Source organism: Balaenoptera borealis (genome assembly GCF_965194805.1).
Source record: "Balaenoptera borealis genome assembly, chromosome: 21".
NCBI classification, from domain to species: Eukaryota; Metazoa; Chordata; class Mammalia; order Artiodactyla; family Balaenopteridae; genus Balaenoptera; species Balaenoptera borealis.
Window position 1 is genome coordinate 5,472,401 of NC_138880.1, and position 25,093 is coordinate 5,497,493.

General features: G+C 47.9%; 1 protein-coding gene across 4 annotated transcripts; it reads left to right on the forward strand.

Moving 5' to 3' along the window:
• Positions 1-6,071: 6,071 nt before the first annotated feature.
• Positions 6,072-21,946, forward strand: LOC309619541 (uncharacterized protein). Of its 4 annotated transcripts, XM_082374772.1 has the most exons (5): positions 6,072-10,416; positions 10,651-10,694; positions 11,328-11,500; positions 19,528-20,754; positions 21,561-21,946. In XM_082374772.1, the coding sequence occupies exons 1-4, from the start codon at positions 10,364-10,366 to the stop codon at positions 19,915-19,917; spliced, it is 660 nt and encodes a 219-aa protein (XP_082230898.1). In that variant the 5' UTR covers positions 6,072-10,363; the 3' UTR covers positions 19,918-20,754; positions 21,561-21,946. The 4 variants fall into 4 exon arrangements, 1 of the variants encoding a protein (XP_082230898.1); XR_014239018.1 differs by lacking the exon at positions 19,528-20,754 and having other exon boundaries at positions 6,072-10,694; XR_014239019.1 differs by lacking the exons at positions 19,528-20,754; positions 21,561-21,946 and adding an exon at positions 14,032-17,724 and having other exon boundaries at positions 6,072-10,694.
• Positions 21,947-25,093: the final 3,147 nt, after the last annotated feature.

The following is a 25,093-nucleotide window of genomic DNA, read 5'->3' on the forward strand; positions in this document are numbered from 1 at the left end:
TCAACCAAAGAGCAGAGGAGAGCAATTCTCCATTCTTGATAATGAGACCCCCTGAGTTCGAAGTGTCTCAGACCAACAGCACAGATGTGAAGAAATGAGGAGAGGGCAGGCTCCTGACCAAATAAAAGCAGGGGGCGAATACATCAAGAGACCATAACGTATCGACATCAAATGTATGTCAAACGCACAGCTGGGATTAAGGCAGAGACTGGGGAAGCGTTCTTGCACAGAAGCCAGGAGAGGAGGCGAGAGCTTGGCCCAGCAGCTGGGCACGGAGGGCAAGGCCAAGTGTCTGCTGAGGTGGACGGTGGGTGAGCGACACCCAGGGAAGTGCTAGGTTCAGACAGGGCCAACCCATGGAAGCTGCCAGTACCTAGTTAATCTGGGAAGACTTCCCAGAGAGGCTTTCAGGAGCAGCTTGAATGGGGAGAGAAACAGTTTGGTGAACAGATTGAGGGCGGGAGTTTCAGGCAACCTGCCGATCCACACTGGCCGAGCTCCAAAGGAACACTTGCTTATCTTCTTTCTGTTGTGTCTTTCACCCTTTTGTATTTCCTTAAAGATCCCAGAATCTGGCAGGGGTGTTTGGTTCTAGGATAAGCTGTTGAGAGTGGGTGTGCGCTAAAATGCAAATGAAGGTGGTGGGGACCAGATCTCGGTTGTGGAGCTGGGATGTGGATACGCCAGAGGACTCGGCCCTGGCAGAGAGGCAGGGTGGCACAAGGCTCCAGCCCTGCGTGGGAATCGGGAGCCCTGGGCTGCAGGCCCCGCTCAGATACTAACTTGTTTGGGACCTTGGAAGGTCACAGGACCACATCTAGCTTTTGTCAAGGACGAGATGGGTGTGTTGGACTAAATGACCTGTAAAAATCTAAGCAAGTCAGCGATTGCCAGCCAAAGAACCCAAGTCTACCAGTTCAATGGAACTGAATATCTCAACAGCCTTGAAGCTTACAGTATAAACATCATTTGTGATAGTCATGCCTGCCAAGCACTTGACACAAGTCTTTTCCCTATAGCATGTCATCTGCTCCTCCTAATGACCCATGAGGCAGGCACGGCAGGTATATGATTAGCCCCATTTTACAAACAGGGAAACTGAGAGATGGGCTAAGTTGTTCAAGGTCCCAGTGCTGGACCCTGGCTGGCTCTCCACTCCCCCACCCCGTCCCCGCCCCGACCCCCGCTTGGATGTCAAGTGATGTTCAGAGCATGCCCAGTGCTGGCTCTGGGATGAGAGCCTGGAACCCTGATGCCAGGTCCACCCGCGCCACCTCAACCTCAAGGTCAGGGTGGGCCACTGTCACCTGAGCACCACCCCCTGAGGGACATCTGCTCCACCTGGTATCCCCCTGCTGCACTTGCTCCAGGGCAAGGCACACCCTTTTACTTTCATAAGGATGTGCCCTGAGCTGGCACTCAGGCCCCTGGGGACGTATCCTCTGGGCTCCTGAAGCAGTGGCAGCCTCCGGGCTCTACCCTGAGGGAGTGGAATTGCTTTTCTCCCAGCCTGGCTTCCTGTCTAGACATCTCGAATGGTCCACTGGATTTAGCTCGCTGAGTTTGCCTGCCAGCTCGGTCAAACCCACACAGTTCAGGGCCCGGTGGCTGCCTCCCCCTCATCAGGGCTGCATCCTAGGAGGAGTGGCTGGAACTGAGGACTGAGGCTAAGAAACTGTATAATGAAGGGACCCAGGGGACGTAAAGGTGACAACACCCTTAGGGGCAGCTCAGCTAACATCCTGTCCTTTTTGGAACTCACACAGGCAACTCCCTCTCTCTCCCACACCTGGAAGGATGGGTTGCCAGGGCAACCACTCATAGGCCCCAGTATCCTCAGTCCCACCGTCCCAGTGGACACACTGAAGCTGGCTGTGGAGAAGAAGCCTGTCCCTCGGAGAGACACCAGCAGAGCTAGTCCTCTGCAATATCCAGTCCCAAGCAAAGACTCTCTCTTGGACCTATCCTTGATGGAGGCTGAACCTCCCACGTGAGGCGAAGCTGAGAGGTACATCAGGCCCAGTGCTTCTAGAGCAAGGATGCTAGGGCTGGTTTCTGAATGGCCCAGGTGATCCCCCGCGGTATGGCTTTACCTGCCTGCCCTAGGCTCCTCACCTGCGCTGCACACAGGCTTCATAATGGAGGGGAGTGCAGGTGCCTCTCTCTAACCTGCCCAGGGGAAAGAGGTGGCCCCGCTGTGGTTCTAAGGAACTTGCAATCAAGTTGAGAAAAAAAACATCAATCAAATCCTGATTGTGAGACATTCTACAAAATACCCAAGCAGTCCTTCTCAAGACCACCGAGGTCATCCAAGACAAGGAAAGTCTGAGAAACTGTCACAAGCAAGAGGAGCTTAAAGAGACATTAACATCTCCAACAACCATGTGGTAGGACAGGGCAAGCACTGGACTGAGAGTCTGTTATTAACACTAGTTAGAACTAGGATGGGCAGCGTGCTTTTACAATTGCAAAGCAACATTTTTTTTAATTTAAATTTTCTTTTAGAACAGTTTTTTGTTTTTGTTTTTGTTTTTGTTTTGGCCGCGCCATGAGGCTTGCGTGATCTTAGTTCCCTGACCAGGAATTGAACCCGGGCCCTCAGCAGTGAAGGCACAGGGTCCTAACCACTGGACCGCCAGGGAATTCCCTAGAACAGTTTTAGATTTACAGAAAAAAGCGAAGATAGTACAGAGGGTTCCCATACACCAGGACCTAGTTTCCACTATTACTAACATCTCACATTAGTATGGTACATTTGTTAAAAGTAATGAACGAATGTTGATACATTGTTGTTATTATTATTAACTAAAGTCCCAATTTTATACAGATTTCCTTAAAGTCCTTTTTCTGTTCTCATCCAGGATCCCACATTATCTTTGTCATGTCTCCATAGCCCGTGCTTGGCTGTGACAGTTTCTCAGACTTTCCTTGTCTTGGATGACCTTAGCTGCTGGAGGAAGATTGGTCAGGTATGGTGTTGAAGGTTCCTCAACTGGGATTCGTCTGATGTTTTTCTCATGATTAGACTGGGGAGGAAGAGCACAGAAGTAAAGTGCCATTTTCAGTCCATCACATTGAGAGTGGATACTATCAACATGACTTATCACTGCTGAAAAGGCTCACCTCCTCCAGGAAGCCACCCGTCTGAGGTAGTATTTGTTAGGATTCTCCACTGTCAAGTTAAATCAAAGCACAGTTGGTAACGTATGATTTCCTTTGATCTCATCAAACCACCTTTGGGACTTTGCATACCCACTTACTATCTCTAGTCCCTGGCTGTAGAAGGAAGATACAGAACATCTCTGAGGTCCTGGTTCTAAGATTCTCAGTTGTACTCCCTGACTATACTCTGACCTACAGAGAAAAGGCGGCAGCCACAAGACTGCCCAGGGAGCGCTCCATCCTCCCTAGACATGCCGCCCTCTCATACCTGGGAGCAGGCTGGATGTGGACTCCCATGTTTTGGAGGGTGAAGAAGCATTCTATTTTTATTTAGTCACTTATTTATTTATTTGGCTGCGCCACGTGGCATGCGGGATCTTAGGTCCCCGACCAGGGATCGAACCCGTGCCCCTGAAGTGGAAGCGCAGAGTCTTAACCACTGGACCACCGGGGAAGTCCTGAAGAAGCATTCTAGAAGCTCCACCAGTGAGCAAGAAAGGAAGCAAGGAGATGTTGAATGAATGAACAAGATAATAAATTTATTAAGAACTTACTGATACCTTGTTTTGTGCCAGGCATGATAGGGAATGGATTGGTACATGACGTAGTGGACAAAATTTAGAGTGGGGACCAGATGTAAGCTGATGAACAGTGACAAAGCACATTTAGCCTGTCCTTGAACGTCATTGCCTCTATGGGGCCTTTTCTAATTGTCCTTTCTGGATATCTGCTCTTCCTCTTCTGAGCCCTTATACTACTCTGTGTAAGGAAATGGCATTGCTAGTGTAGCTCTTAGTTTATATGACTGTCCCTGGTAGACAGGAATTCTACTCTTTACTTCAGGGACTGATCATGAAAACTCACTATGTGCTGAATTGGTTTAAATCTGGGACCACAAGAAATTAAAGTCTAAGAAGCAACAAATATGCTGGGTTCTGAGGAGGGAGAGATCTTGGGTGGCTTCCTGGAGGAGGTGAGCCCAAAAGCATGGCTAAAGGACAAACAGAGGGCTTTCTCCTTCCTCGGATGAGGCAGAGGTGAGTTTAAAGCCAGGCTCCTAACCTCAGTGCAACCTAGGGACCAGGCCCTTGTCACCCAATTCTTCAGGGCTGGCTTCTCTCCCCATGCCTCCCATAGTCCTGCCTTTAAGAGTTAGCCCACACCTGTCTCTCCACCTGCCGTGCTCTCCCCTCTCCTCCTTCCCTGATCGCTCCAGCCCACGGTGACTTTGCCTCTCTGACTGTCCCGACGAGCACTTCCGGTTTGAAAGCCCTTGTTTGGCATACCACCCATGTACGGCCCCGGACTGTGGCCTATCTTTTGTGAATTGGCTTGATGTCTCCTGACAAGCAGGCTCTGGGTCTCAAGGCCCCCAGCTCAACCCTGGCACAGAGGAGATGCTCTGTCAACAGTGGCTGATGAGTTTATTTATTTATTTATCTTTAAATTTTTATTTATTTATTTATTTATTTTTAACTGCATTGGGTCTTCGTTGTTGTGCACGGGTTTTCTCTAGTTGCAGCGAGTGGGGGCTACTCTTCGTTGCGGTGCACAGGCTTCTCATTGCAGTGGCTTCTCGTTGCATAGCACGGGCTCTAGGCACGTGGACTTCAGGAGTTGTGGCACGTGGGGTCCGGAGTTGTGGCTCGAGATCTCTAGAGCACAGGCTCAGTAGCTGTGGTGCACGGGCTCAGTTGCTCCGCGGCATGTGGGATCTTCCCGGACCAGGGCTCGAACCCGTGTCCCCTGCATTGGCAGGCGGATTCTTAACCACTGTGCCACCAGGGAAGTCCCCGATGAGTTTATTGTTTCAGAGTCTTCAAGGGCTGAAACCTCTCTTTCCCACCCGGCACTTTATCATACCTCCAGCGCCCAGTTGATTCTTCCTGTTGGGGTCCTTGTGCCTCATTGCCCCCCTGCCTTTCTGTCGGTGGGAAGACGCAGTGGAAGGGAACATGGCTCCCACTTCCCCAATCACTGCTCCCCAGAGCCTGGAACTCAGCTACCATTGCTTGGATAACACCCACAGAGTCTGTATCCTAGCGACTCTGGAAGGTTGCCTCCGCAGCCTTTCATGAATGAAGAAAAGCTCCCTCTGCCTTCTGTGGCCTCAGAGGTAATACTGGATGTGAGTCTGTGTGTGTGTGTGTGTGTGTGGTGGCCGGGGTGTGACTACCTGTGAATGAGGGTGTGTGAGGGTGTGGGTGTATGTGTTGCATGTTGGGGGTGGGATACGAGGATGTGTGTTTTATGGATGTGATTGTGAGTGTGCACATATAAGCATGTGTGCATGTGTGAGTGTGGGTGCGAGGGTACGGGTGTGTGTGTTGCAGTGTTGCATGTGTTTGCATGGGTGTAAGTCGGGGGGCATATGGGTGTGTGTGAGCATGTGCATGTATGAGCGGGGGTGCTGTGCGTGTGAGCATGTGTGTATATCGCACGTGTGTGAGTGACAGTGTGAGCATGTGTGTGAATGTTGTATGTGTGAACGTGAGGGTATGGGTGGGTTGGATGTGCGCATGTGTGGCGGCTGTGAGTGTGTGCAGGGGTACAGGGATATGGCGTGTGTGTGACCCAAGGGAGGAAAAGTCTTCCAGACTAATCCTATTAGATGACTCAGGAATTTTTTCCCCCCCTTGGGTAAAAGACTGAAGTCTGGGCCCTCGGACAAAGCCTTCACTCCCTCTTCCCCTCCCAGCCCAGGCCTCTCTCTCTCATCATCGGGGTCCACTGGGCGCCGCGGCATCTTTAGTCGAGCCACTCCAGCCCCTGCTGCGGCGGGTTAGGCCCCGCCTTCCCATCTTGGCCCCGCCCCCTCCCAGCCAGGACCAGACCGCCTCGGAGGACGCCCGGAAGTGGTTTCGGGATCCACCCCGGCCGCGTTCCAAACCTTTGGTGTCCCCCAGACCCCCCTGTGAGGGAGATGAATTTGGCATCAGATCCCAGCTGACAAGAAACTGCTGACACAGGCCCGATTTTGTGCAGGCCCTGCTGCGGTGATGGATGATGAGTTTCCATGTGAAATCTAATAGAAAGTCCATGCATAATACATCTTTAAGGGAGCAAATTCCAATTTGCATCCCATTAGGCCGCTGAAGTCTCAGAGGCCCAGCAGTGCCGCGGAGTCTTCCTTCAGAAGGAACCCAGAGCAGAGGGTGCCTGTCCCAGAGCAGAGGCTGGGAGTCGGGGTGCACCGCCCGACAGTGGGACCTGCCCGCGTGGGAGGGGCCGTGCTCTCCCGCAGGCTGTCCCTTGGTGCTGTCCCCGGGCCTGGCTCTGGGCAGCTCTTCTGATGTCCTGTGCCTCCACATGCCCTTCACAAGCAGGATCAAAGGAGAGCCCCCCTTCCCAATGATGCTGTAATTTCCCTTCACCGCCCTGCTGTAGGTCAAGGATTTGGAGGAAAATAATGTGTGCCCCAGTTTCCAAAGAGGTAAAGGAAGCTTGAAGAGGAGCAGAGTCCCTCCTACAAGGGTGGGGGGCTCTAGGGGCAGCGAGGGGAGAGGAGCAAGGGGGTGGAGGGCAGTGGTCAGGGCAGTTAAACTGGAGCTCTTGGTATTTTAAGAGCAGTAAAGAATTCTGGAAAAACTGGGGGAGGGAAGCCAGGCTTGCAGGTGTGTGGGGTGAAGTCTGGTCCAGTAGAGGGAGGCCCAGTCTCTGTGGCTGTGGATAATTCCTTCCGACAGTAACTGGGGACTCCCCAGAGCCCCTCAAAACCCATCGGAGGCTTAGGATTCAGGCCACACCCATTGCCCTGCAGAGAGGTCTACCCCGAGTTCTTAACTGTGCCAGGGATGTGCTTGTGGGTGGGAGTCTCTGTGTCCTAGGACAGAGCCCTCTGTGAGCACTGCCCGATTGCTGTTTGGCCCTCTGCCCGGCTGGCCACTGGCCTTTCCTCTTCTACTCGGCAGCCACTGCTGCCCTGACCTGAGGCCTCAGCGATTCTGCGGGGCCTTCCCTCCCTGGCCGGGTTGATTGGCACTCTACAGGCCCAAACTCCTAAATTACTCCCTGTAGTTCATGGAGAGGCACAGGGCTGTGATTAGGTGAGTCAGAGCCCAGGGCAAGGTCGTCCTGGAGGGATGTGCGTCCTGGTGATGTGGCAGGGCAGCCTATGGGGCGGGAGAGCTGCCTGCCAGCTCTCAGACCCATAGAGATCTCTTAGCTTACATGGCGCTAAGTGAGGCCAAGGTTTGCCAATTGTCCATCAGCTTGGGGCCCTAACACTTCTATTTTTCCCTCTCAGTTATTGGGGTAACCCAGGGAAAGCATGTAAAGTGTTACAGGGTAGCATTTGGATGATACATCCTGACCTGTAGGGACGTGTCCACGAGGGATGAATGTCCAAGTGTAGCTACAGTGATGGGTCAGGCCACAAAGACAGGCCTGGGAAGGCCCAGCCTGGATTTAGTTTTTTCTCCTGTAAAATGCTGCTTCAACCAGTCTCACGATGTTCTTGGGGTAGTAAAAATGGGAGAATAGAAACAAAAGTACACATTTGATAAGAGGTCCTATCATGCTTTGGAAGTACTACCTATACTGCAAAGCATTAAGGTATAACCTTAGTGGGTTTATGTAACTTATTATAACAGTCCCTGCTGTGTTAGCCAAGAATGTGAACATAATCTGTAGTTGGGACAAGAATGTCACACTGATATGTAATCGTTTCGATGTACTGCCTTTTGAACTGATGCCAAAGTGGGTGAGATCCTGATGCCTGTGAGATGGGCAGTGAGTGTCCAAATACCTCTCCGGTTTCCAAAGGGGTAGCAGGTTTTCCTCCACGAGTTTCTCAGGTTCCATTGTTCCTCTAGAGCTGTTCTGCTGGGACATTCATTGTTTTATTTTTCTCAGTAGATTTTGTGATGTTTCTCCTAAGACTTTTGTGCTTCTTTCAATAGCTTCTACAGTAATTACTCATTTTCTCCAACAGACAGACTGTTTGCTCCGCAGGACAAGATTTGTTGATGTGCTCTTACAGCTCAATCCCAGTACATTTTGTGGTGGTGATTCTCCAAAGCATTCTTCGGTATTTGCTATCGTGTTGCACCATCCATGGGGCAGTCCACACTTGCGGGCTGCCTACTGCTGGGTAATTGTTAAATACCTGCTGCATGATCTGCGACCAACAGGGTGCATGCCCTCCAATGATGCCTTCCATCATTTCCTCGGTTGGTTGTTCCTGAGTACGTTTTCATTTCTTAGGTGCCTGTCATAATGTTTAGTGGTGAATGCATGATCTGGGATCAACTAAACAAAATTTTCAGTCCAGACCAAACACCTCACTTTATTTTGGTCACAAGGCAGACATTGCTTTATCTGGATGGTTTTGTCTAAACTGCTTCAGTAGCTACCTGAAGATTTTTCAGTCGTCCTGTTTACATGCGTTCCTGGGTCTTTTTCTTCCCCGTCTTTTTATGGCGGTAAAATACACATAATGTAAAATTTACCACCTGAACCATTTTTAAGCGTACAGTTCAGTAGTATCCAATACATTTGTAATGTCATACAACCGTCACCACCATCCATCTCCAGAACCCATTTCATCTTGTAAAACTGAACCTCTAAATCCATTAAACAATAACTGCCCATTCCTCTCTGCCCGCAGCCCCTGGCAACCACAATTCTCCTTTCTGTCTCTATGAACTTGACTACGCTAAGTACCCCCCTTAAGGGGAATCTTACAGTATTTGTCTTTTTGTAGCTGGCTTATTTCACTTAGTGTTATGTCTTCAAATTTCATCCATATTGCAGCACATGTCAGAATTTCCACTTTGAAGAGTAGTTTTTCTAACAGATTTGCCTGTTCAGTTTTCAGCCTTTAATGCAAAACTGCCATAATTTTCACAGACCAACTAGGTTGCTATGATACTCCCTGAAGATGTGCCTCGTTTTGCAGTCATGGAGCAGTATCTATTGTCAGTGTGAATTACTTCCTTTCCACCTGAGAAACTGGGGGATTTCCAATAGGAGCATTTCCACAGAGAGTTATTCATTAACACCTTGACGTTCCATACAATCTCTGAGTCAGGCCACTTTATAATACCACAAATCTGTTTGAACAGACACAACAAGTGGCCATAGTTGCCTAAATCTCATTGCTTGTGTTGAGGCAAGTTCTTAATTTTTTTTGTTTTCAATGGAGTGAGGTGCTTTCATCAGCTTCTCTTATTCACCTAGATGGTATCTGCTGTGTACAAGACAGTGAACCAAGGTAAACAGAGACCCGACTACTCTCTCCACATCTGCTGGCACAGGTGGACAGCAGGTGGACAAGACAAGTCAGTGCTATACACGTCTGTAAATGCTTCATCTTATGGGATTTGGAGGGCTAACTACCCTCAGAAGGGAACCCCAAAGCTTGCCAGTCTTTTTGGGCAGGAACTAAATCTTCACCTCCTCCCGCCATAAAACCTGCCAGTTTATTATGATTGGCATTTAAAAATTTCTCCTTGTACTGAATTTTCAATCGTCTAAATGAGTGAATTTTTTGGCATGGGGGTGCAGGGCGATGTCAAACTGGGAAGGCGCTGTGTAATTTGAAAAAGCGTTTTCTCTAGTCTACTATCATTTCATCTTTATAAAATTAAAAACAAAACTTACTACTTCCAGAGGGCCACTCAGAGAAAGCCCAACATCTTTCCTGGAGGGTAGAGAGATGTAGATTCAGTATCAGTTATTCTCAGGGGGAGGGAGAAGCACACGATCTTTATCAAGAGTTGTTCTTTCACAATCTGGTTCGGTTTGCATCTCTTTTTAGCAGAGTGCATCTGTGCCAGGGCGCACGGGGGACCTGACAGACCTGTCAGGTATACCGACTGGATTTGGAAACGAACCATCTCCTGGCAGACCAGGGAGCCTGGTGCTGGTCCGTGCTGCTTTGCCCGACTTTGCAAAAGAGAGCCTTTCTCAGCACCCTGTCTTTAAAGAGGGGAGAAGCCACACGGAGGATGGGTGCCTAGGCCCTTGCTCTTGAAGGCAGAGGCAGTTTGATTTAGAGAGTAGGAAATAGGCAGGAAAAAAAAGGAGAAACACAAACACACACACACACACACACACACACACACACACACACACATACGCAACCTGAATACAGAAAGGATTCCTTAGGAGAGGCGGGGCAGGCGGGAAATTGCAACCTTATCCCCTGGGACTTGGGCTCAGGAGCCGAGCCTCCAGGTTCAGTGAACCCGTTAGTAACATGAACTTGGTTGCCGTATTTCTCAGCCTGAGCTCATGCATTATTTACCTGTTGTAAGTAAACCGGCTTCTCCCAGTGTTGCTGGGGAAACCACTTTGATTTAGCGAGTTGGGTCTTACTTTCCAACTAAAACACTGCAGAACGACGAGAGGAGGGAGAGGGCGGATGATGGGTCCCAGAGGCACGGGGTGTGGATCAACGAAGGGGAGACCCCGCTTCCCCCCCTGCTCCCCGGGAGCCCCACGCCTGCCGCGTCCTGCTTCTCTGAGTCCCCCTGTCTTTTGCAGGCCCTCCAGGAAGGGGGAAGAAGGAGCAAATCCCAAGGAGCAAGGTGTGCGTCTTCTGAGGTCCTGTGAAGGCCACTTGCTGGTCTCACTCCGCCTGCTTTCAGAGAGATACACATCAGTTTGTGTTGCGCTGGGGCGGGGGGTAGGGATCAAGTTTCCCCAGAGGCTGTTTCCCAGGTGAATCAGCCTTGGGAAGCCAACTCCATACACACAGGTAAAGTGGTCCTCCCTCCTGCCAAACTCGCTTGGGCTCCTATTGCGTGAGTGCCCTCCTGGACCAGACAGGCAGCTGTGGTGGCCGAGGAAGAGTTCCGGCTGACGGATGGGGGGCCCTGGGTTCAAGTCTCAGTGCTTTTATTTATGTTGGGAATAGGAGCAAGTTATGTAGTCTTTCTGCCTCTCCATTCCCACGTGCGGGAGATGGACACTAGTGTCTGCCGGGGAGAGGCTGGGTGGAGGTTGCCCAGGAAGTGATCTGGGAGCCCGGCCCACGCCCAGGCCTGAACTGTGGGTGAGGGATGCCAGCCGGCGCTGCTGCCTCTTTCCTGTTCTTGACAGCAAGGCTCAGGCAGCACGTCTGCCTCCCTTCCTCCTCTCCACAGCTATCGATTTTTCCCTTCCTTCCTTCATTCTATTTGTGGCTTCCCTAGCCCCTCACAATTGCATTATTTCTGCAGAAGCACGCGGGACGAGGAGGCCTGCTGTGCAAGTCAGCCTCCGGGCCTCCTCCTTGCCCGCAGGTCCGCGCTGCTCCCTCTCTGGGACCTTGTTGCCTCTCGGTGCGAAAATGGCACCTTCTGGTCGTTTCCAGGGTCTCCGTTTTGACTGTGAGGAAGCTGCTATTTGTCAGGTGAGTGCGTGGGTAGCAGGGCTGCCTGAGTAATGCAGACCCAAGCGATGCCAGGAGTATACTCATTCCTGCAGTGACAAATATTTAGACAACAGCTCTAACTCGGGGAACTTTGAGTTTTTGCTAAACTACAGTGAGCCGATATGTTCAAAGGAAAAAAGAAACCAGCTTCCTAGGTATCACTAACTTAACTTTTAGCAACATCTTTCTAGATTTGCTTTTGTCTTCCTGGGGCTATTTTGTTATTTTCAAGCTCAGGGCTAAGTCCTACTTAGCTACTAGTGAGATTAGAATATAGGTGTTAATTATGTCCTCAACATTTCTGCTTTTCCATTAGGTGCTAAATATCCCCAAGTGACTTAGTTTCTCTCCACTTAAGCCTGTTCACCTGGCTTCAGGCCCCTGCGCCTCCCATTTTCTCTTTGTGAAACGGCCGTGTGGCCAGGAGGTCTGCGTGTGTCCCCGTGCTGGCTGTGGCTTTGCTGACTTCATCCATCCAGAGCTGGTCCTGTGGGCTCCAAACTGACTTCTTAAAGAGACTTCTTATTTCTTCCAGACTAAATGACAGGTCAACAGGGAAAGCACAGGCCACCTCACAGACCTCTTTTGGCCGCAGGGGCTCTTCTGAGAGGATAAGGGGGAATCCCTCCCAGAGCAGAGGGAAGAGGGTAAGGGCCAGATGTTCTTAAATGTTAGCGCATTGGAATGCACAGGGTGCTGGGCCTGCCTGGGGTGGGGGGGAGGGGTTTCTGATTCAGGAGGGCTTGGGCAGGGCTGGGGAATTTTCATTTCCAGCAAGTTCGTGGAAGATGCTGAGACCCTTCCAGTGCTGGAACCACTGTTCAAGGCAGAAGGGACCCCAGCGGAGGCCTTGAGGCAGGAAAGAGCTTGGTGGGTTCAAGGGCTAGAAAGGAGTCCAGTGTGGCTGGAGGACAAAGAACAAGGCACTGTAGAGGTAGGCACGGGCCATGCCATGCGGTGAGGGCACACACACACACACACACACACACACACACACTGGGTGAGATTTTTGAAGTGAGGTGCGTGAGGAGGGCTAAGACCTGATTTGCATTTGCATTTATTATTTTATTGATATTTGAGTCTCTTCACAGTTACCCCACTGTGAGCTCTGTGCCTTTGACCTCTGGAACCCCAGCACCTTCCACAGCACTGAGAACAGAGTAGATCCTGGATAAACTTTATTATGTGCCAGACACTGTACTCAGCTCTTCATGAGTATATCTCATTTAATCCTCCTAAAGATCCCGTGAAAGAGGAGCGATTATGATCCCATTTCACAGATGAGGAACACTGAGGGTCACATAACTAGGGAATAACAGACTGTTTGTGAACCCGGCACGGTACCAATGCAGGAGCTGAGCCCTGGCCTCCACCCCACTCTGCTTCTTCTACTCCATGTTGCCCTTGTAAATGAGTGAACAGCTTTGAGGCATAATTATCATCACTGTTTGAAAGATGAGGAAACCGAGGCTCAGACAGGCAATTGGTCACAGGTGGAAGAAGAGTATCAACCCAGGTCTCCTGATTCCAGATCTCAAGGTCTTGTCGCAAAACCAGCTGCTAATAAACCACAAGCCCTAACTGAGTCCCCCAAGTGCCCATCACTGAACTAAGGGACAAAGAAGTTTACCAAGAAAGAGGAGGCCCCGCCTGGCAGGTGTGAGGGTGAGGCTGGTACCCTGCGAAGATGGGGCTGATAGCTTTGTTCTCATGAGGGGCGTCCTGTCAGCGGCCTGCCTCCCTCCCTCCCTGGGCTGGGCTAGGGCAGCAGCTGGGATCCTGGGCCTGGAGGTGCCAACAGGGCCAGTCATTCAGAAAAGCTACAGTTGGGTTCTGCAGCCATAGAGAAAGATACAGTCCTTCTCTCCAGGGAGCGATAGCTGATACTGTAAACACTTCGGGCTTTATCTTTCATCTGGTGGATCATCAGAACTGCTTTTCTCCCCAGGTAGAGTTACCAGGAGAGGGCTGACCCAGGGCTTTGGAAAGCTGTGCCCTGCTGAACAGATGGTACAGATGGGGGCGGGGGACGCAGTAGACACACTCAGAGGCAGAGTCTGGGAAGGGAACCCAACAATTAGGCCCAAAGCTGGAACCCAGACACCAAATTCCAGGCCTCTGGGAAATTCCCAAGTTTAAAATAGATTCCTGGGGGTTTCAACTTTTGGTCTTCAGCTTTAAAAACAGCTCCTTTCTAGATAATGGAAAATAATAGCATGCATAATTTAAAAAGCTCCAAACATCTTTAAACTGAAAGTATGTAAAGGCAAGTGCCAGGCCCTGAAGAGCCCTAAGTTTGAGATGATTGATGGAGCCCAGCTCTGAAGCCCTTTTCTTTCTTCCAATCAACAGCTTTTGATTTGGGGTCCTTTCCCTGGCAGTTGCAACAGATCATAGTTCTGTTCAAGAAGGAGGTTATTTTCAAGCTAACTTTTATTATTATTCTGTTTCCTCTGCTTGTAACACTCTAGCTGCTTTTTGGCCTCGTGAACTCCTGTTCATCCTTCAAGACCCTATTCAAACATCACCTTCCAAGCTGGCATCTCCTACTGCCCTTCCAACCCCAGAAAATCATTAAAAGCATCAAACTATCCTTCCACTGTCCTCTATCCAAGAGCGCCTTGTTTACAAGCCCGTATAACATGTGAAAGATTACAATCAAGGGTATTCTTCTGGCCAGATGGAGCACAGAACTTGAGAGATGATTTCTTATGTATCATTGTGTCTCCAGTGTCCAGCACAATGCCTGACAATTAACAAGTGGCCTCAAATTAATATGGTTAAATGAATGTTCTTATTCTTTCTGCATCAGAAGAGGAGTGAGGGGAAAGATACATATATAAGCATCTTTCATAGACCAAGTACTGTCTAGGCATCATTTATAAGTTATTTAATTTCATCTCCATCAGAAGTGTTTTCATTTGTTTAACTCTTAACACAGTGACCAAGGGAAAACAATAATTGACATGGGACATACAACGAAGGACAATGCCATTCTCTAGGAGTTTAAAATCCTACTGAGGATGGACACATACATTCTCTGCCCCTACGTAGACAACCTCCCCCTGCAACAGCACATAGACTGCATCCACTCAAAGAAAGGTTATTAACATTGTAAAGCACACTAACTTCTAAATATCTGATACAGAATTCCCTGGTGGTCCAGTGGTTAGGACTCTGTGCTTTCACTGCCGAGGGCCCGGGGTTCAGTCCTTGGTTGGGGAACTAAGATCCTGCAAGCTGAGTGGCGTGGCCAAAAAAAGAAAAAAGTTGTGGGCATAAATACCTGATACAGTCCTATATGTAATAGAAATGGAAAAACGAGAGATTGCCGTGGGTGTGGTGTTTTCAAGGGAACCGCAGGCATCAATCTCTCCCACAGTCTGTGCTCTCATATGACTAGAGCCTGGGAACAAATTAGATAACCTCTAGCACTCCGCTGGCTGGAGAACTGGAGAGTGATTTAGAATGATACCTTGTGTTTATGACTTTTCAAAAAGCGCCGTAACGTCCATGATCATATTTTTATCCCCAAAGTCACACAGCTGATGATGGAGCAGGGTCTGGGGTTGCTTTCTCTCTCTGTCACTTACTAGCAGGGCTCCTCTTGCCCATATGGCATCTCTGTGCAGGTGAGGAGGCTCCTTCCTCAAGTACAATTTGGTTGTATTTAGTATTTTGTGGCACAGCTTGAACAAGTGTGCAAGGCAGGCCTACCCTGGCCACGCCCAGCAGAGAGCTTTCCTGAACCCCAGCACGCGGCAGCCTCCAGTGAGAACACGCATGTGTCCCCCCCCTCACTTGCTCGTACTTCCTGCCTGCCCCTCCCCGCCAATGCCACGACGCACATGCCCCTTGCAGCCCATGCCTCTGTGTCCACCCTCATCCTCCCAGATTCAAAGTAGGGAGGGGTAGGGACTGGGTCTCCAGGAGTAGAGGGCAAGCAATGCGAGACCGGGGTCAGTAGTGTATTCAGAGCTTATATCATTGTGTTGAACAATTTCCAAGGGTCTTATGGTTGCCAAGAGATGACAGGTATAAATAACCCACACCCACCAGTTTCTCAGTTTACAATTTCCTTGCAGGTTTCTCTGTGACGTTGTGATGAACATCTGTGGTCAGCTTGCCCACCATCCTTCCTTTCTTCCTTTGGTACTATCCCTCCAATTTTGGAGAGAGAGACCACTCCCTCATTCCTAATCCATGTGATCTGGAAAAGGCTGGGAAAAACCAATCAGGTCGCCATGGTAATTAATTAAGAAATGGGCACATGACCCCAGCTGGTCCCCTGAGAGCCATCCCTGGCACTCGTGCTGAAACTATTGGGGAAAAAAATGCTTGCTTTTCATGGGAATGGGTAGTTGAAAGGAACCAAGTAACATGGAATTTCTGGGACCATCTTTGCTGCCACATCAAAAGAGCTTGGCTGAAAAATGAAGACAACACGGGGGAAACCAGAGCTGAGAAATACAGAAACAGAATGAACCCTGACTGACATTAGTTGAGTCCTAATTCCAGTGAGCCGTCTACTCATGGACATTTTTAGTTCCAAGGGCCAAATAACTCAATGTTTTGCCAAAGCTGGTTTGAGTTAGATTTCAGTCCTGGCTGCAACAGCTTCCTCTCGTGCTTCGGCCCCAGTCCCCAGCGCTTCAGACCCTCAGCGGGAATAAAGTAGACCCAGGCGGTGTCAAAATAGCCAGGCTCCTGGCCAAGGTGTCCGAGGGACCCCAGAATCACTACTCTCCTGGCCTGATGAGTAGCCTGCCTGGTGCCCACTCTCAGGCCATGGGTGTGTTTCTTCCCTGGGTCTTGGGCTCTCCCTTTCTGTCTTGTTCTGTAGTTTCTAGTGCATGCTCCAGTGTGTGTGTGTGTGTGTGTGTGTGTGTGTGTGTGTACGTTTACATCCTTTCCTCCTACCTTCCTGTATCATCACAAGGATCCAATGGGATAGTGTAGGCACGGTACCCATCCCAGGGCCCGGCACATACAGCAAACCCTCTTTCCCTGCCCTTTCCCTCCCCCTGACTCATGCTAGGATTTAAGAATCTGTGATGTATTCCGATTTCCAATGCCCTGGATCAATAATGGAGGAGGTGGAGTACAGTTGCTAGAAACTTGTGCTCCTTTTAATTAATTTTATCTGATTAGAGTGAGATATCTCAAAGTCACCGAATAAGTTTAGGTCACATAAGTTTATGCAAATCAGTATTTTTCTTTGGAGCTGACAGCCGACGTCTCTGTTTGTTCCATGACGCTGCCGCAGAGGCCAAATGTGCCATGTTTTCTCAAGCGATGGCTGCCAGCTCTCCAAATGTCATAACAGGCGAGGCATTTCACATGGGGGCAAGCTCCAGTGTTGAGGGTGTCTGGGAAGCATTGACAAACCTATTTTTATTCTCTTTATTTTCACAATACATTTTGTTCTTTATTGAAGTTATAAAAATAATTCATACTTAAAGTCAAACAGTACAGCGTATAGAAAAATAGATTTTCTTGTCCATTCCAACTCCACCCTCTGAAGTAAACAATGTAACCAGATTCATGTGTATCCTTCCACATTTTTTCCATATACTTAGGTTCCACATTTCCCCCACATTTTTAAACATGTACAAATATATATAAACATATGTATCTATTTATAGGCTACCCTTTAAATTTTTTTAATACAGATAACATCATCTTCTATAACTTGCTTTCTCAAAACTTAATAATCATAGATCTCTTTTCCAGTTAATGTATGTAGATGTAACTCATTCTTCTTTGCAGCTGCATTGTTTTTCATTGAATGGATGTACCATGATTTATTTTACTAATCTCCTACTAATGGATTTTGGGGGGTTGTTTACAGCTTTTTGCTATTACGTACACTGCTGAAATAAATACCTTTGTAAATACACTGATTTATATTCAAGGAAGCATTTGGTTATTCTCCTTTGGCCCACGTGCCGTGTATGAAGGACACTTAACTATATCAATGTTTACTTGGTCCCTTAGTTGGTCCAGCACACAAGAAGGCTTCCTAACTTCCTTTCCCAATGTGTACATTTAGCAGAGCCCTGAGGACTGCAGGGCACGCCTTCCTGTGACTGCAGAACCTGGGTTCAGACGTGAGATCAGCGTCACTCCACACCTGACCCGGAGCCGTGACTTCTCTGCTCCTTTTATTCACTCCGTCCTGTTGCACCCTCAGCATCCCAGCCACCTCCCACATTCAGTGACACGATGGCTATTGGAGGTAAAGGGCTTTGAAGTCCAGAGAGATGAGATAATCAGTCTCTGCTCTCCAGGGATGTGGGGCAGAGTCTGTGCCCACTGAGTGGTCTCAGCCATGCTGGGTGTATAGTAAGTACTTAATTAATATGAAATAAGAACAATAAATCCAGGGGCTGCAGTGCTCCCTTTGAAGTTCGGGTCAACTCTAAGCCATCGGAGAAGAATGAATGGAATGGATAATTGAAACTCATAGATTATCCTAAACCCCATCTTAATAGTTAATAGGTTCAGGCTCTTTACCTAGCAAACCCTTCCTCAGAACTGCTAAAGTAAATCCTCTGCTGTATTTATTTTTCCATTTTTTTCTGGAGCAATTGAGCAGTGAAACAGCCCCCAGGAAGGTGAAAGGAGAAAAGAGCCAGGCGTCCTGAGTGAGACATTCATAGATGGCTCATAAGCAACTTCTGAATCACGGTATCGTCTGCCAAAGGGCCCTGCCAGTTATGGACACAGACCCAAGAGCGGTCTCCCTCGGGCTCCTCCTGACCTGGGTGGGGTGAGAGCGAGGCTCTGGGAGAAGAGGTGAAATGACGCTCAGTCTAAGCCACCTGGCCAGAGACGCCCCAGCTTTGCCTGTGAGGTTATTCATGGACTCCAGCCTCTAAGATGCAACAACAGTGTTTCACCTCATGGGTGGGTCCGGTGCATTTTAGTAAAAAGGAGTGATCTCATCACATCCTTGAGCAAAAAGGGAAAAGGACCTGCAGGTGGAACAAGGACAGCAGGATGGGGGTGGCCGGGACACCTGGGTCTGCATCTGGCTTTGCTATAAGCTCTCCCTGTGACTCTGGGACCGTGGGGCTGGCTTTCCCTGCTGCCGTTCCTCTCTCTTTAAAACGCAGGGGTTGAAATTTAGGATTCTAAGATCCTGGCCCTCTCTGACTCTGAAAACAACCCCACAAGCCTGAAGAATTTCACACTGCTGCTCCGTAGGGGGGGGTTTCATCAGGAAGGGAGGACAGATGGCTTTCTCTGGACCAGGTTCAGAAATGTGGCGCGTGATGCACGGTGTGAACGAAGCGTGGTGCCCTTTAAACACGGGTCACCCCGGGAGGGCTGGCTTTCATCCTCCTCCCGGCATCACTTTGGGCATCACTGCCTTGTGCACTGAAACACACACACACACACACACACACACCCCAGCTCTGACACACACTCCATGATTCACGGACTGACAGGACCATTACATGCACTGGATGACTCATCGGGGGTTTTGCTCACACGCACAGGCTCACACCCACTGTGCTGAGTAGACGTGCCTGAGCCCACAGCGACGGGCACCCCCGCGGGAGCCTCGGTTGTGTATTGCACCAGCGTCTGCAAGCGATTTACGATTTATGCTCTTGGCTCTTCCAAACTGCCTGTTCTTTGTCTTTCTGATCTCTGTTCAACCCTCTCCTTCCCGTCCTCCTCTACTTGGCTGGTGTCGGTCTCTTGCTCCAGTGCTCCTCAGCCAGTTTCCGGGACTGGACCCCACCATCTCCAGGGCCCTTTCCAAGTCCAAGTCTCTTTGAATAACCTCCTCAGCTGTGAGCAGCCCTTTCCCCACGGGGCTCACCCCTTCCCTGGCCAGGCATCTCTTCCTGGTTTCCTCCCAGGGTCTTGGCAGGAGGGTCTCCAATATCTGTGCCCCCTTCACAGAGTGAGGGGAATTGAGCTGTCACATGATGGAAGTGTGGGCCCCTGTGGAGTGTGGTCTCCAGCATCTCTGAAAACCCCCCTCTTCCCAGTATCCCAGGCAGAAGGAAGTGGAGGGGCTTCTGGAGAGCCCATCTCTGGGCATCGAGCAGGACCAGCTGTTTCTGAAGGTGCCGAGGAAGGAGGGGCTCGTGAGCACCGAGGTCTGTGTGCGGTCCTTGCTGACCGGCCTTCACCTGATGTGGCCACTGGCCGTGGTTCTAATCGGAAGATGGGGAACAGGTCCTGGTGCCTGCGCGAGGAGTAGAACCCTGGCTTTTCCTCCTTCCCTTGGGAATCTCTCAAAAACCGAGGGGGGGGCTTCCCTGGTGGTGCAGTGGTTGAGAATCTGCCTGCTAATGCAGGGAACACGGGTTCAAGCCCTGGTCTGGGAAGATCCCACATGCCGCGAAGCAATAAGGCCCATGAGCCACAACTACTGAGCCTGCGCGTCTGGAGCCTGTGCTCCGCAACAAGAGAGGCCGCGATAGTGAAGAGGACCGCGCACCGCGATGAAGAGTGGCCCCCGCTTGCCGCAACTAGAGAAAGCCCTCGCACAGAAACGAAGACCCAACACAGCCAAAAATAAAAATAAAAATAAATAAATAAATAAAAAAGATGACTATTAAAAAAAAAAAACCAAAACCGAGAGGGGGGTGTACCCAAGTCTGGTGAAGTAACCACGTGCTCCTGGCCATGTCATTAGCCACCGTGAGCATCTGCTTCCTCGGCTGTCAAATGCCTTAAGAGCACCTCTCTGTCTACCCCAAAGACGTGGTTGTGCGGAGCCAAGGAGATTATGTGACAGTGCTTTGCTGAATTCCTCTCTCCAGGAGAGAGGACAGACGGGCGGGGACTGTGTTCCGAAGGAGTTCACGCCCAAGCAGGCGCTGGTCCAGTGACGCTGAGAACCAAGGAGCTCTTCGTGCCCAGAAACATGGCAACTCAGCTCTTGGCTAGCTGCTGATAGCTGAGGGCTGAAATGCTCCTTTTCAACTCTGAAATTTTAAGAGCCTAATAAGCCTTGAGAGCTTTTTTTTCCCCCCTGCTACTTGTGTGAGAACCTTATCTCTGACCACATTCAACCCATCTGAAGGTCTGCATCCCAGAGGGGACTACCTTGCCTTGGCCGACTGAGTCTCTGCACCAAGCCTGCACCCCCTAAGTCCCCTGCTCTCCTCCCCACTCCAACACTACTGGAAGGCTTCTCAGCAAACATTCTTAGAGAGATTTCCAGTTAACTCCTTCCTTCCAACGGATCTTCTAACTTTGGATTTAAGGTTATTTTGCATGGAATAGCTCAGATTATCTTGGAGATATCTTAGCAGGCTCCGCAGGTCCCAGCCCGCTTCTGCCAGGACCCCCAACCCTTAAAGGGGAGGAGTTTAAGAGAAAGAGAAGACAGGATTGATTAGAACAGGCCCTGCTTGGCTTTCAGTAGGGGTACACAGAAGTTTCCTCACTAATTCCCATCTTCTGTGTGTAATCTTCCAGAGGATGTTGACAGAGAGGAGAAAGACTACACTATAATTAAACATGCATTGATGTGTGGGAGGACCAACCAAATATGTACGGCAATTCCCTGTAACACCGCAAACGATCCACAAGATCCACGCATAGGGTGTTACTTGCACCTCTGTTCCAGATGAATTCAATACCTGGAAACTGAACACAATGTTTTTTGAACTCTCAGTTAAATCTTTAACTTAAATAGCACTTTCTTTGTGCCAGACACGGTTCTAAGCATGTTTCTACAATATTCATTTATTTAATTTTCATAAAACCCTTATGAAAGGGTACCCTCATCCCCATAATGCCGATGAGGACCCCGGAAAGGGATGAAAGAGCGAGCGTGGCTGGTGAGTGTGGGGTGTGGGTCTCCAGCCCAGGACACCTACCCTGGGATAAGAGCCTGTGACCAAGCTCTCCGCCTGGTTTCTGGTTATTCGGACAGCATCATAATTCTCCGGCTGGTTTCTTGGGGCAGCAGGAATTCTTGACCTGGGGGCGGTGAGGAGAAAGGAAACTCGGTCTAGAGTTCAGGCCCAGGTCCACGACCTGACCATTGCCTTTGTTCTCCCTGCAGGTCTGTGTCTTCCCTGGCCCGAGTGAGCCGCGTCCACAGAGAGCAGAGCCGGGGCCACCGCTCTGTCCTAACTGCCCTCCAGCCCCTCCGGGAAGTCCTGCCGAGCCATTGTCTTCCCGGCCCCAGCAATCCGGCCTCTTTTGGCAGGGACTGTGCGGTTTCTCTTATTTACCCATTAACAATTAAGCTCTAGGCATTTAACATATAAACACAGAAAACATCAGCATAATTACAGCAAGGATTTCAAAAGCTCTTTGGCAAGGAAGGGCCTGAATATTTACTTAACAAAAGAATTCCTTACTTCAGTCTTTAATAAAGAATTCACAAGAAGACTTAACTAGCTCTCTTCGCCTGTAAATGAAAAACATTCTTTTATTCACAAAGAATATGATTTGTGTTTTTTTTTTTCTTTTTAAGTGTGACTCACCGCAACTTTTCAAGATAACATTCACAACTTTTTTTTTTCTGAGAGTTCTGTTCCCACATTATCTTTCAATATTTCTTACTGCTTGAGATAGTTCCTCTCTGAGCAGAGATAGATGGTGTGTGTGTGTGTGTGTGTGTGTGTGTGTGTGTGTGTGTGTGTGTGGTGTGCCCCTTAGGGTCTGAAATTCCACCATTAGAGACTCTTTTTCTGTTTTAAACTTGTCTTCTACACATGGGTTTCTTTTACGATCAAGAAGAGTGTGTGTTCAGAGTACTGACCCTTAAGTATTTCTTCTGTGATTAGAGGGATTTGAGCTGGTCTGTAAAGGTCCAGGGCCCTTGGGAAGAGGAGGGGGTAGGGAGAGAAAACACTAGTGGGTTTATTTGGAGACAGGAGGGATATTCACGTTCATTTGTTTGTTTCGTTCTTTTAGGCATCCATAATGATTCTCGTATTCCTACCATTGCCAGACATTTGGGATACAAAGGTCAGGAAGACAGGCAAAACAAATAGCTAAGCTACACAGGTGAGCAAAGTGAACAGTCAGAATGGAGTGCCCAGTTCTCCTTAGTCCAGGGTTGATAGATGGATTTGACATGAAGGCAGTGTTGGGGATGGTGGCACAGAGTTGATAGTTGAGTTTCAAAGGTTGAGGAAAAAATATAATTAAAAAAACTAATACAAATTATATTTGCTATGTGCCTGACATTATACTAAGCATCTTACATTTTATCTCATGTAACCCTCACAAAAATACTGTAAGGAAAGTCCTAATATTATCCTTATTTTATAGTTAAGGAGACTGAGGCCCAGAGAAGTTAAGTAATTTTCTTAAGTCCCGCAACCAGAGAGAAGTACAGGTGGCATCGGAGCCTGGGCAACCGAGCCGCAGTGCTCATGGCTAAGGAGACTAGCCGCTAGGATGCATTACTGTGTGCAGTGGTGATTATCATTTCCATTAGGAAATACTTCAAATATCTAGAAAAATACAAAGAATAACGTAATGAAATCCCATGAATCCCATCAGCCATCTCCATTGAATTTCAGTATTTTGCCTTGCTTGCGTAGTATTTCTTAAAAAAAGAAAAGAAAAGAGGGAATTCCCTGGCGGCCCAGTGGTTGGGACTCCATGCTTTCACTGCCAAGGGCCTGGGTTCAATCCCTGGTTGGGGAACTGGGATCTCGCAGGCCATGAGGCGTGGTCAAAAAAAAAAAAAAAAAAGAAAAAGAAAAAAAGAAAGAAAAGCAATTATAGGTGCAGTTGAAGTCCACTTGTGTATTCTACACTGGACACATTCCTCTCTATACCCTGAGGTAATACCTGCCCTGAATTTGTGTTTACATTTCCAAGGCATATTTTTATACTATTAAAGCATTTGCATGTACCCATATATAACATTGTTTTGCATGTTTTCAAACTTTACATACATAGTGTCATTTTACAGCTTGCTTTTGCATTCCACAGTCTATCTTTGAGATTTTTATCTATGTTGATTCCATAGTTCTCAGGTCATTTATTTAAAACAGCATATTATCAAATAGCATTTAAAATATCGTATAGTATTACATCATATGAATAATGCGCCATGTATAAATCTCTGGCTTAAGAAATATTTTGCATAAAATATTTTTACAGACAATGCTGCAATGAATTTTCTTGGCATGTTCTTTTTTGCACTCCATTGATAATTTTAGAAGGGGCATTGCTGTGGGGAAAGGCAGGACCGTTTTTAGCTTTATCTTGTGAAATTCCTCTCCAAAGGGATTGGCCAGCTGTATTCCTACCAGAAGTAAGTGACAGCCCTGTGGTTCTGCATCTTCCCAGTACTTGCTGTGATCAAACTCTGGGTACCAAATGACTTCTTACTGTCATTTTAATTGCATTCTCTGATTACTAGGGAAGTTGAACATCTTTATAGTTTTTCTTTGTTTCTTGTGTGAATTTCCTACTTACTTACGTCCACTTTGATGTTTATTCATTTGGTTTTTTTCTTAATTGATTTTAAAAATCAGAGTAAAATTGAATTTTTCGAGGAGGGGGTTTTGCAGTTCTAAGTTTTAACACATGTTAAAAAAAAGAAACCAGTGAAATTAAAAGAAACTATGAGAATACTTTAAACTATAAATTCAGTGTCTTTAATAGATACAGGACTATTTGGGTCATCTATCTCTTCTTAGGTAAACTTTGTTAATTTGTGGCTTTCAAGGAATTGGTTCATTCTATCTAAATTGTCAAATTTATTCATGTAGAATTGTTCCTAGTATTCTCTTATTATTCTTTTAATTTCTGTGGGGTCTATAGGGGGATCCTTTCTTTTACTCCAGAAGTTGGTATGGTCCGCCCTCCCTATTGGCAGATGTGGAACCCATGGATTCAGAGAGCTTACTGTACTTTGCCATTTTATATAAGGGACTTGAGCATCCATAGAGTTTGGTATCTGAGGTGAGTCTTGAAACAAATCCCTCCCAGATAACGATGGAGGACTGTAATTTGTGTCTTCTCTTCTGCTCCACCCCCTTTTTTGTTACTCTAGCTAGAGATTTATCCACTTTTATTGCAATTTTCAAAGAATCAGCTTTGAGTTTCATCCTTGATGTTCTCTATTGTTTTTGATTTTAATTTCATTGGTTTCTTTTTTGTCTTTATTCTTTCCTTCATTCTAATTGTTTTGGGTTTACTTTGCTCTTCTTTTTCTACTTTCTTAATATGGGAGTTTAGAATATTGCCTTGAGATCTTCCTTCATTTCAATTATTAATAGAAGCATTTAACAGTATACATTTCCCTCTAAGCATGGCTTTAGCTGCATCCCACAAATTCTGATATGTAGTGTTTTCATTCAGGTCAAAGTATTTTTTAATTTCCCTCAAGACTTCCTCTTTGACCCATGGATTATTATGTTGTTTAATTTCCAAGTGTTTGGAGTTTTTCCAGTTATCTTTCTGTTATTGATTACTAGTTTAATTCCATTATGGTCAGAGAACATACTTTGTATGATTTCAAGTCTATTATATGTATTGTTTTATGACTCTAGATATGATCTATCATAGTCAAATATATATGTGCATTTGAGAAGAATGTATTCTCTTCTTGTTGGGTGGAGTGTT

Bases quoted from the DNA above. Each gene is read 5' to 3' on its own strand.
- LOC309619541 (XM_082374772.1), top strand. From the start codon at position 10,364: ATGAACTTGGTTGCCGTATTTCTCAGCCTGAGCTCATGCATTATTTAC. The intron at 10,695-11,327 runs GTGTGCGTCTTC...TTATTTCTGCAG, and splicing joins AGCAAATCCCAAGGAGCAAG to AAGCACGCGGGACGAGGAGG. The intron at 11,501-19,527 runs GTGAGTGCGTGG...CCCTCTTCCCAG, and splicing joins AGGAAGCTGCTATTTGTCAG to TATCCCAGGCAGAAGGAAGT.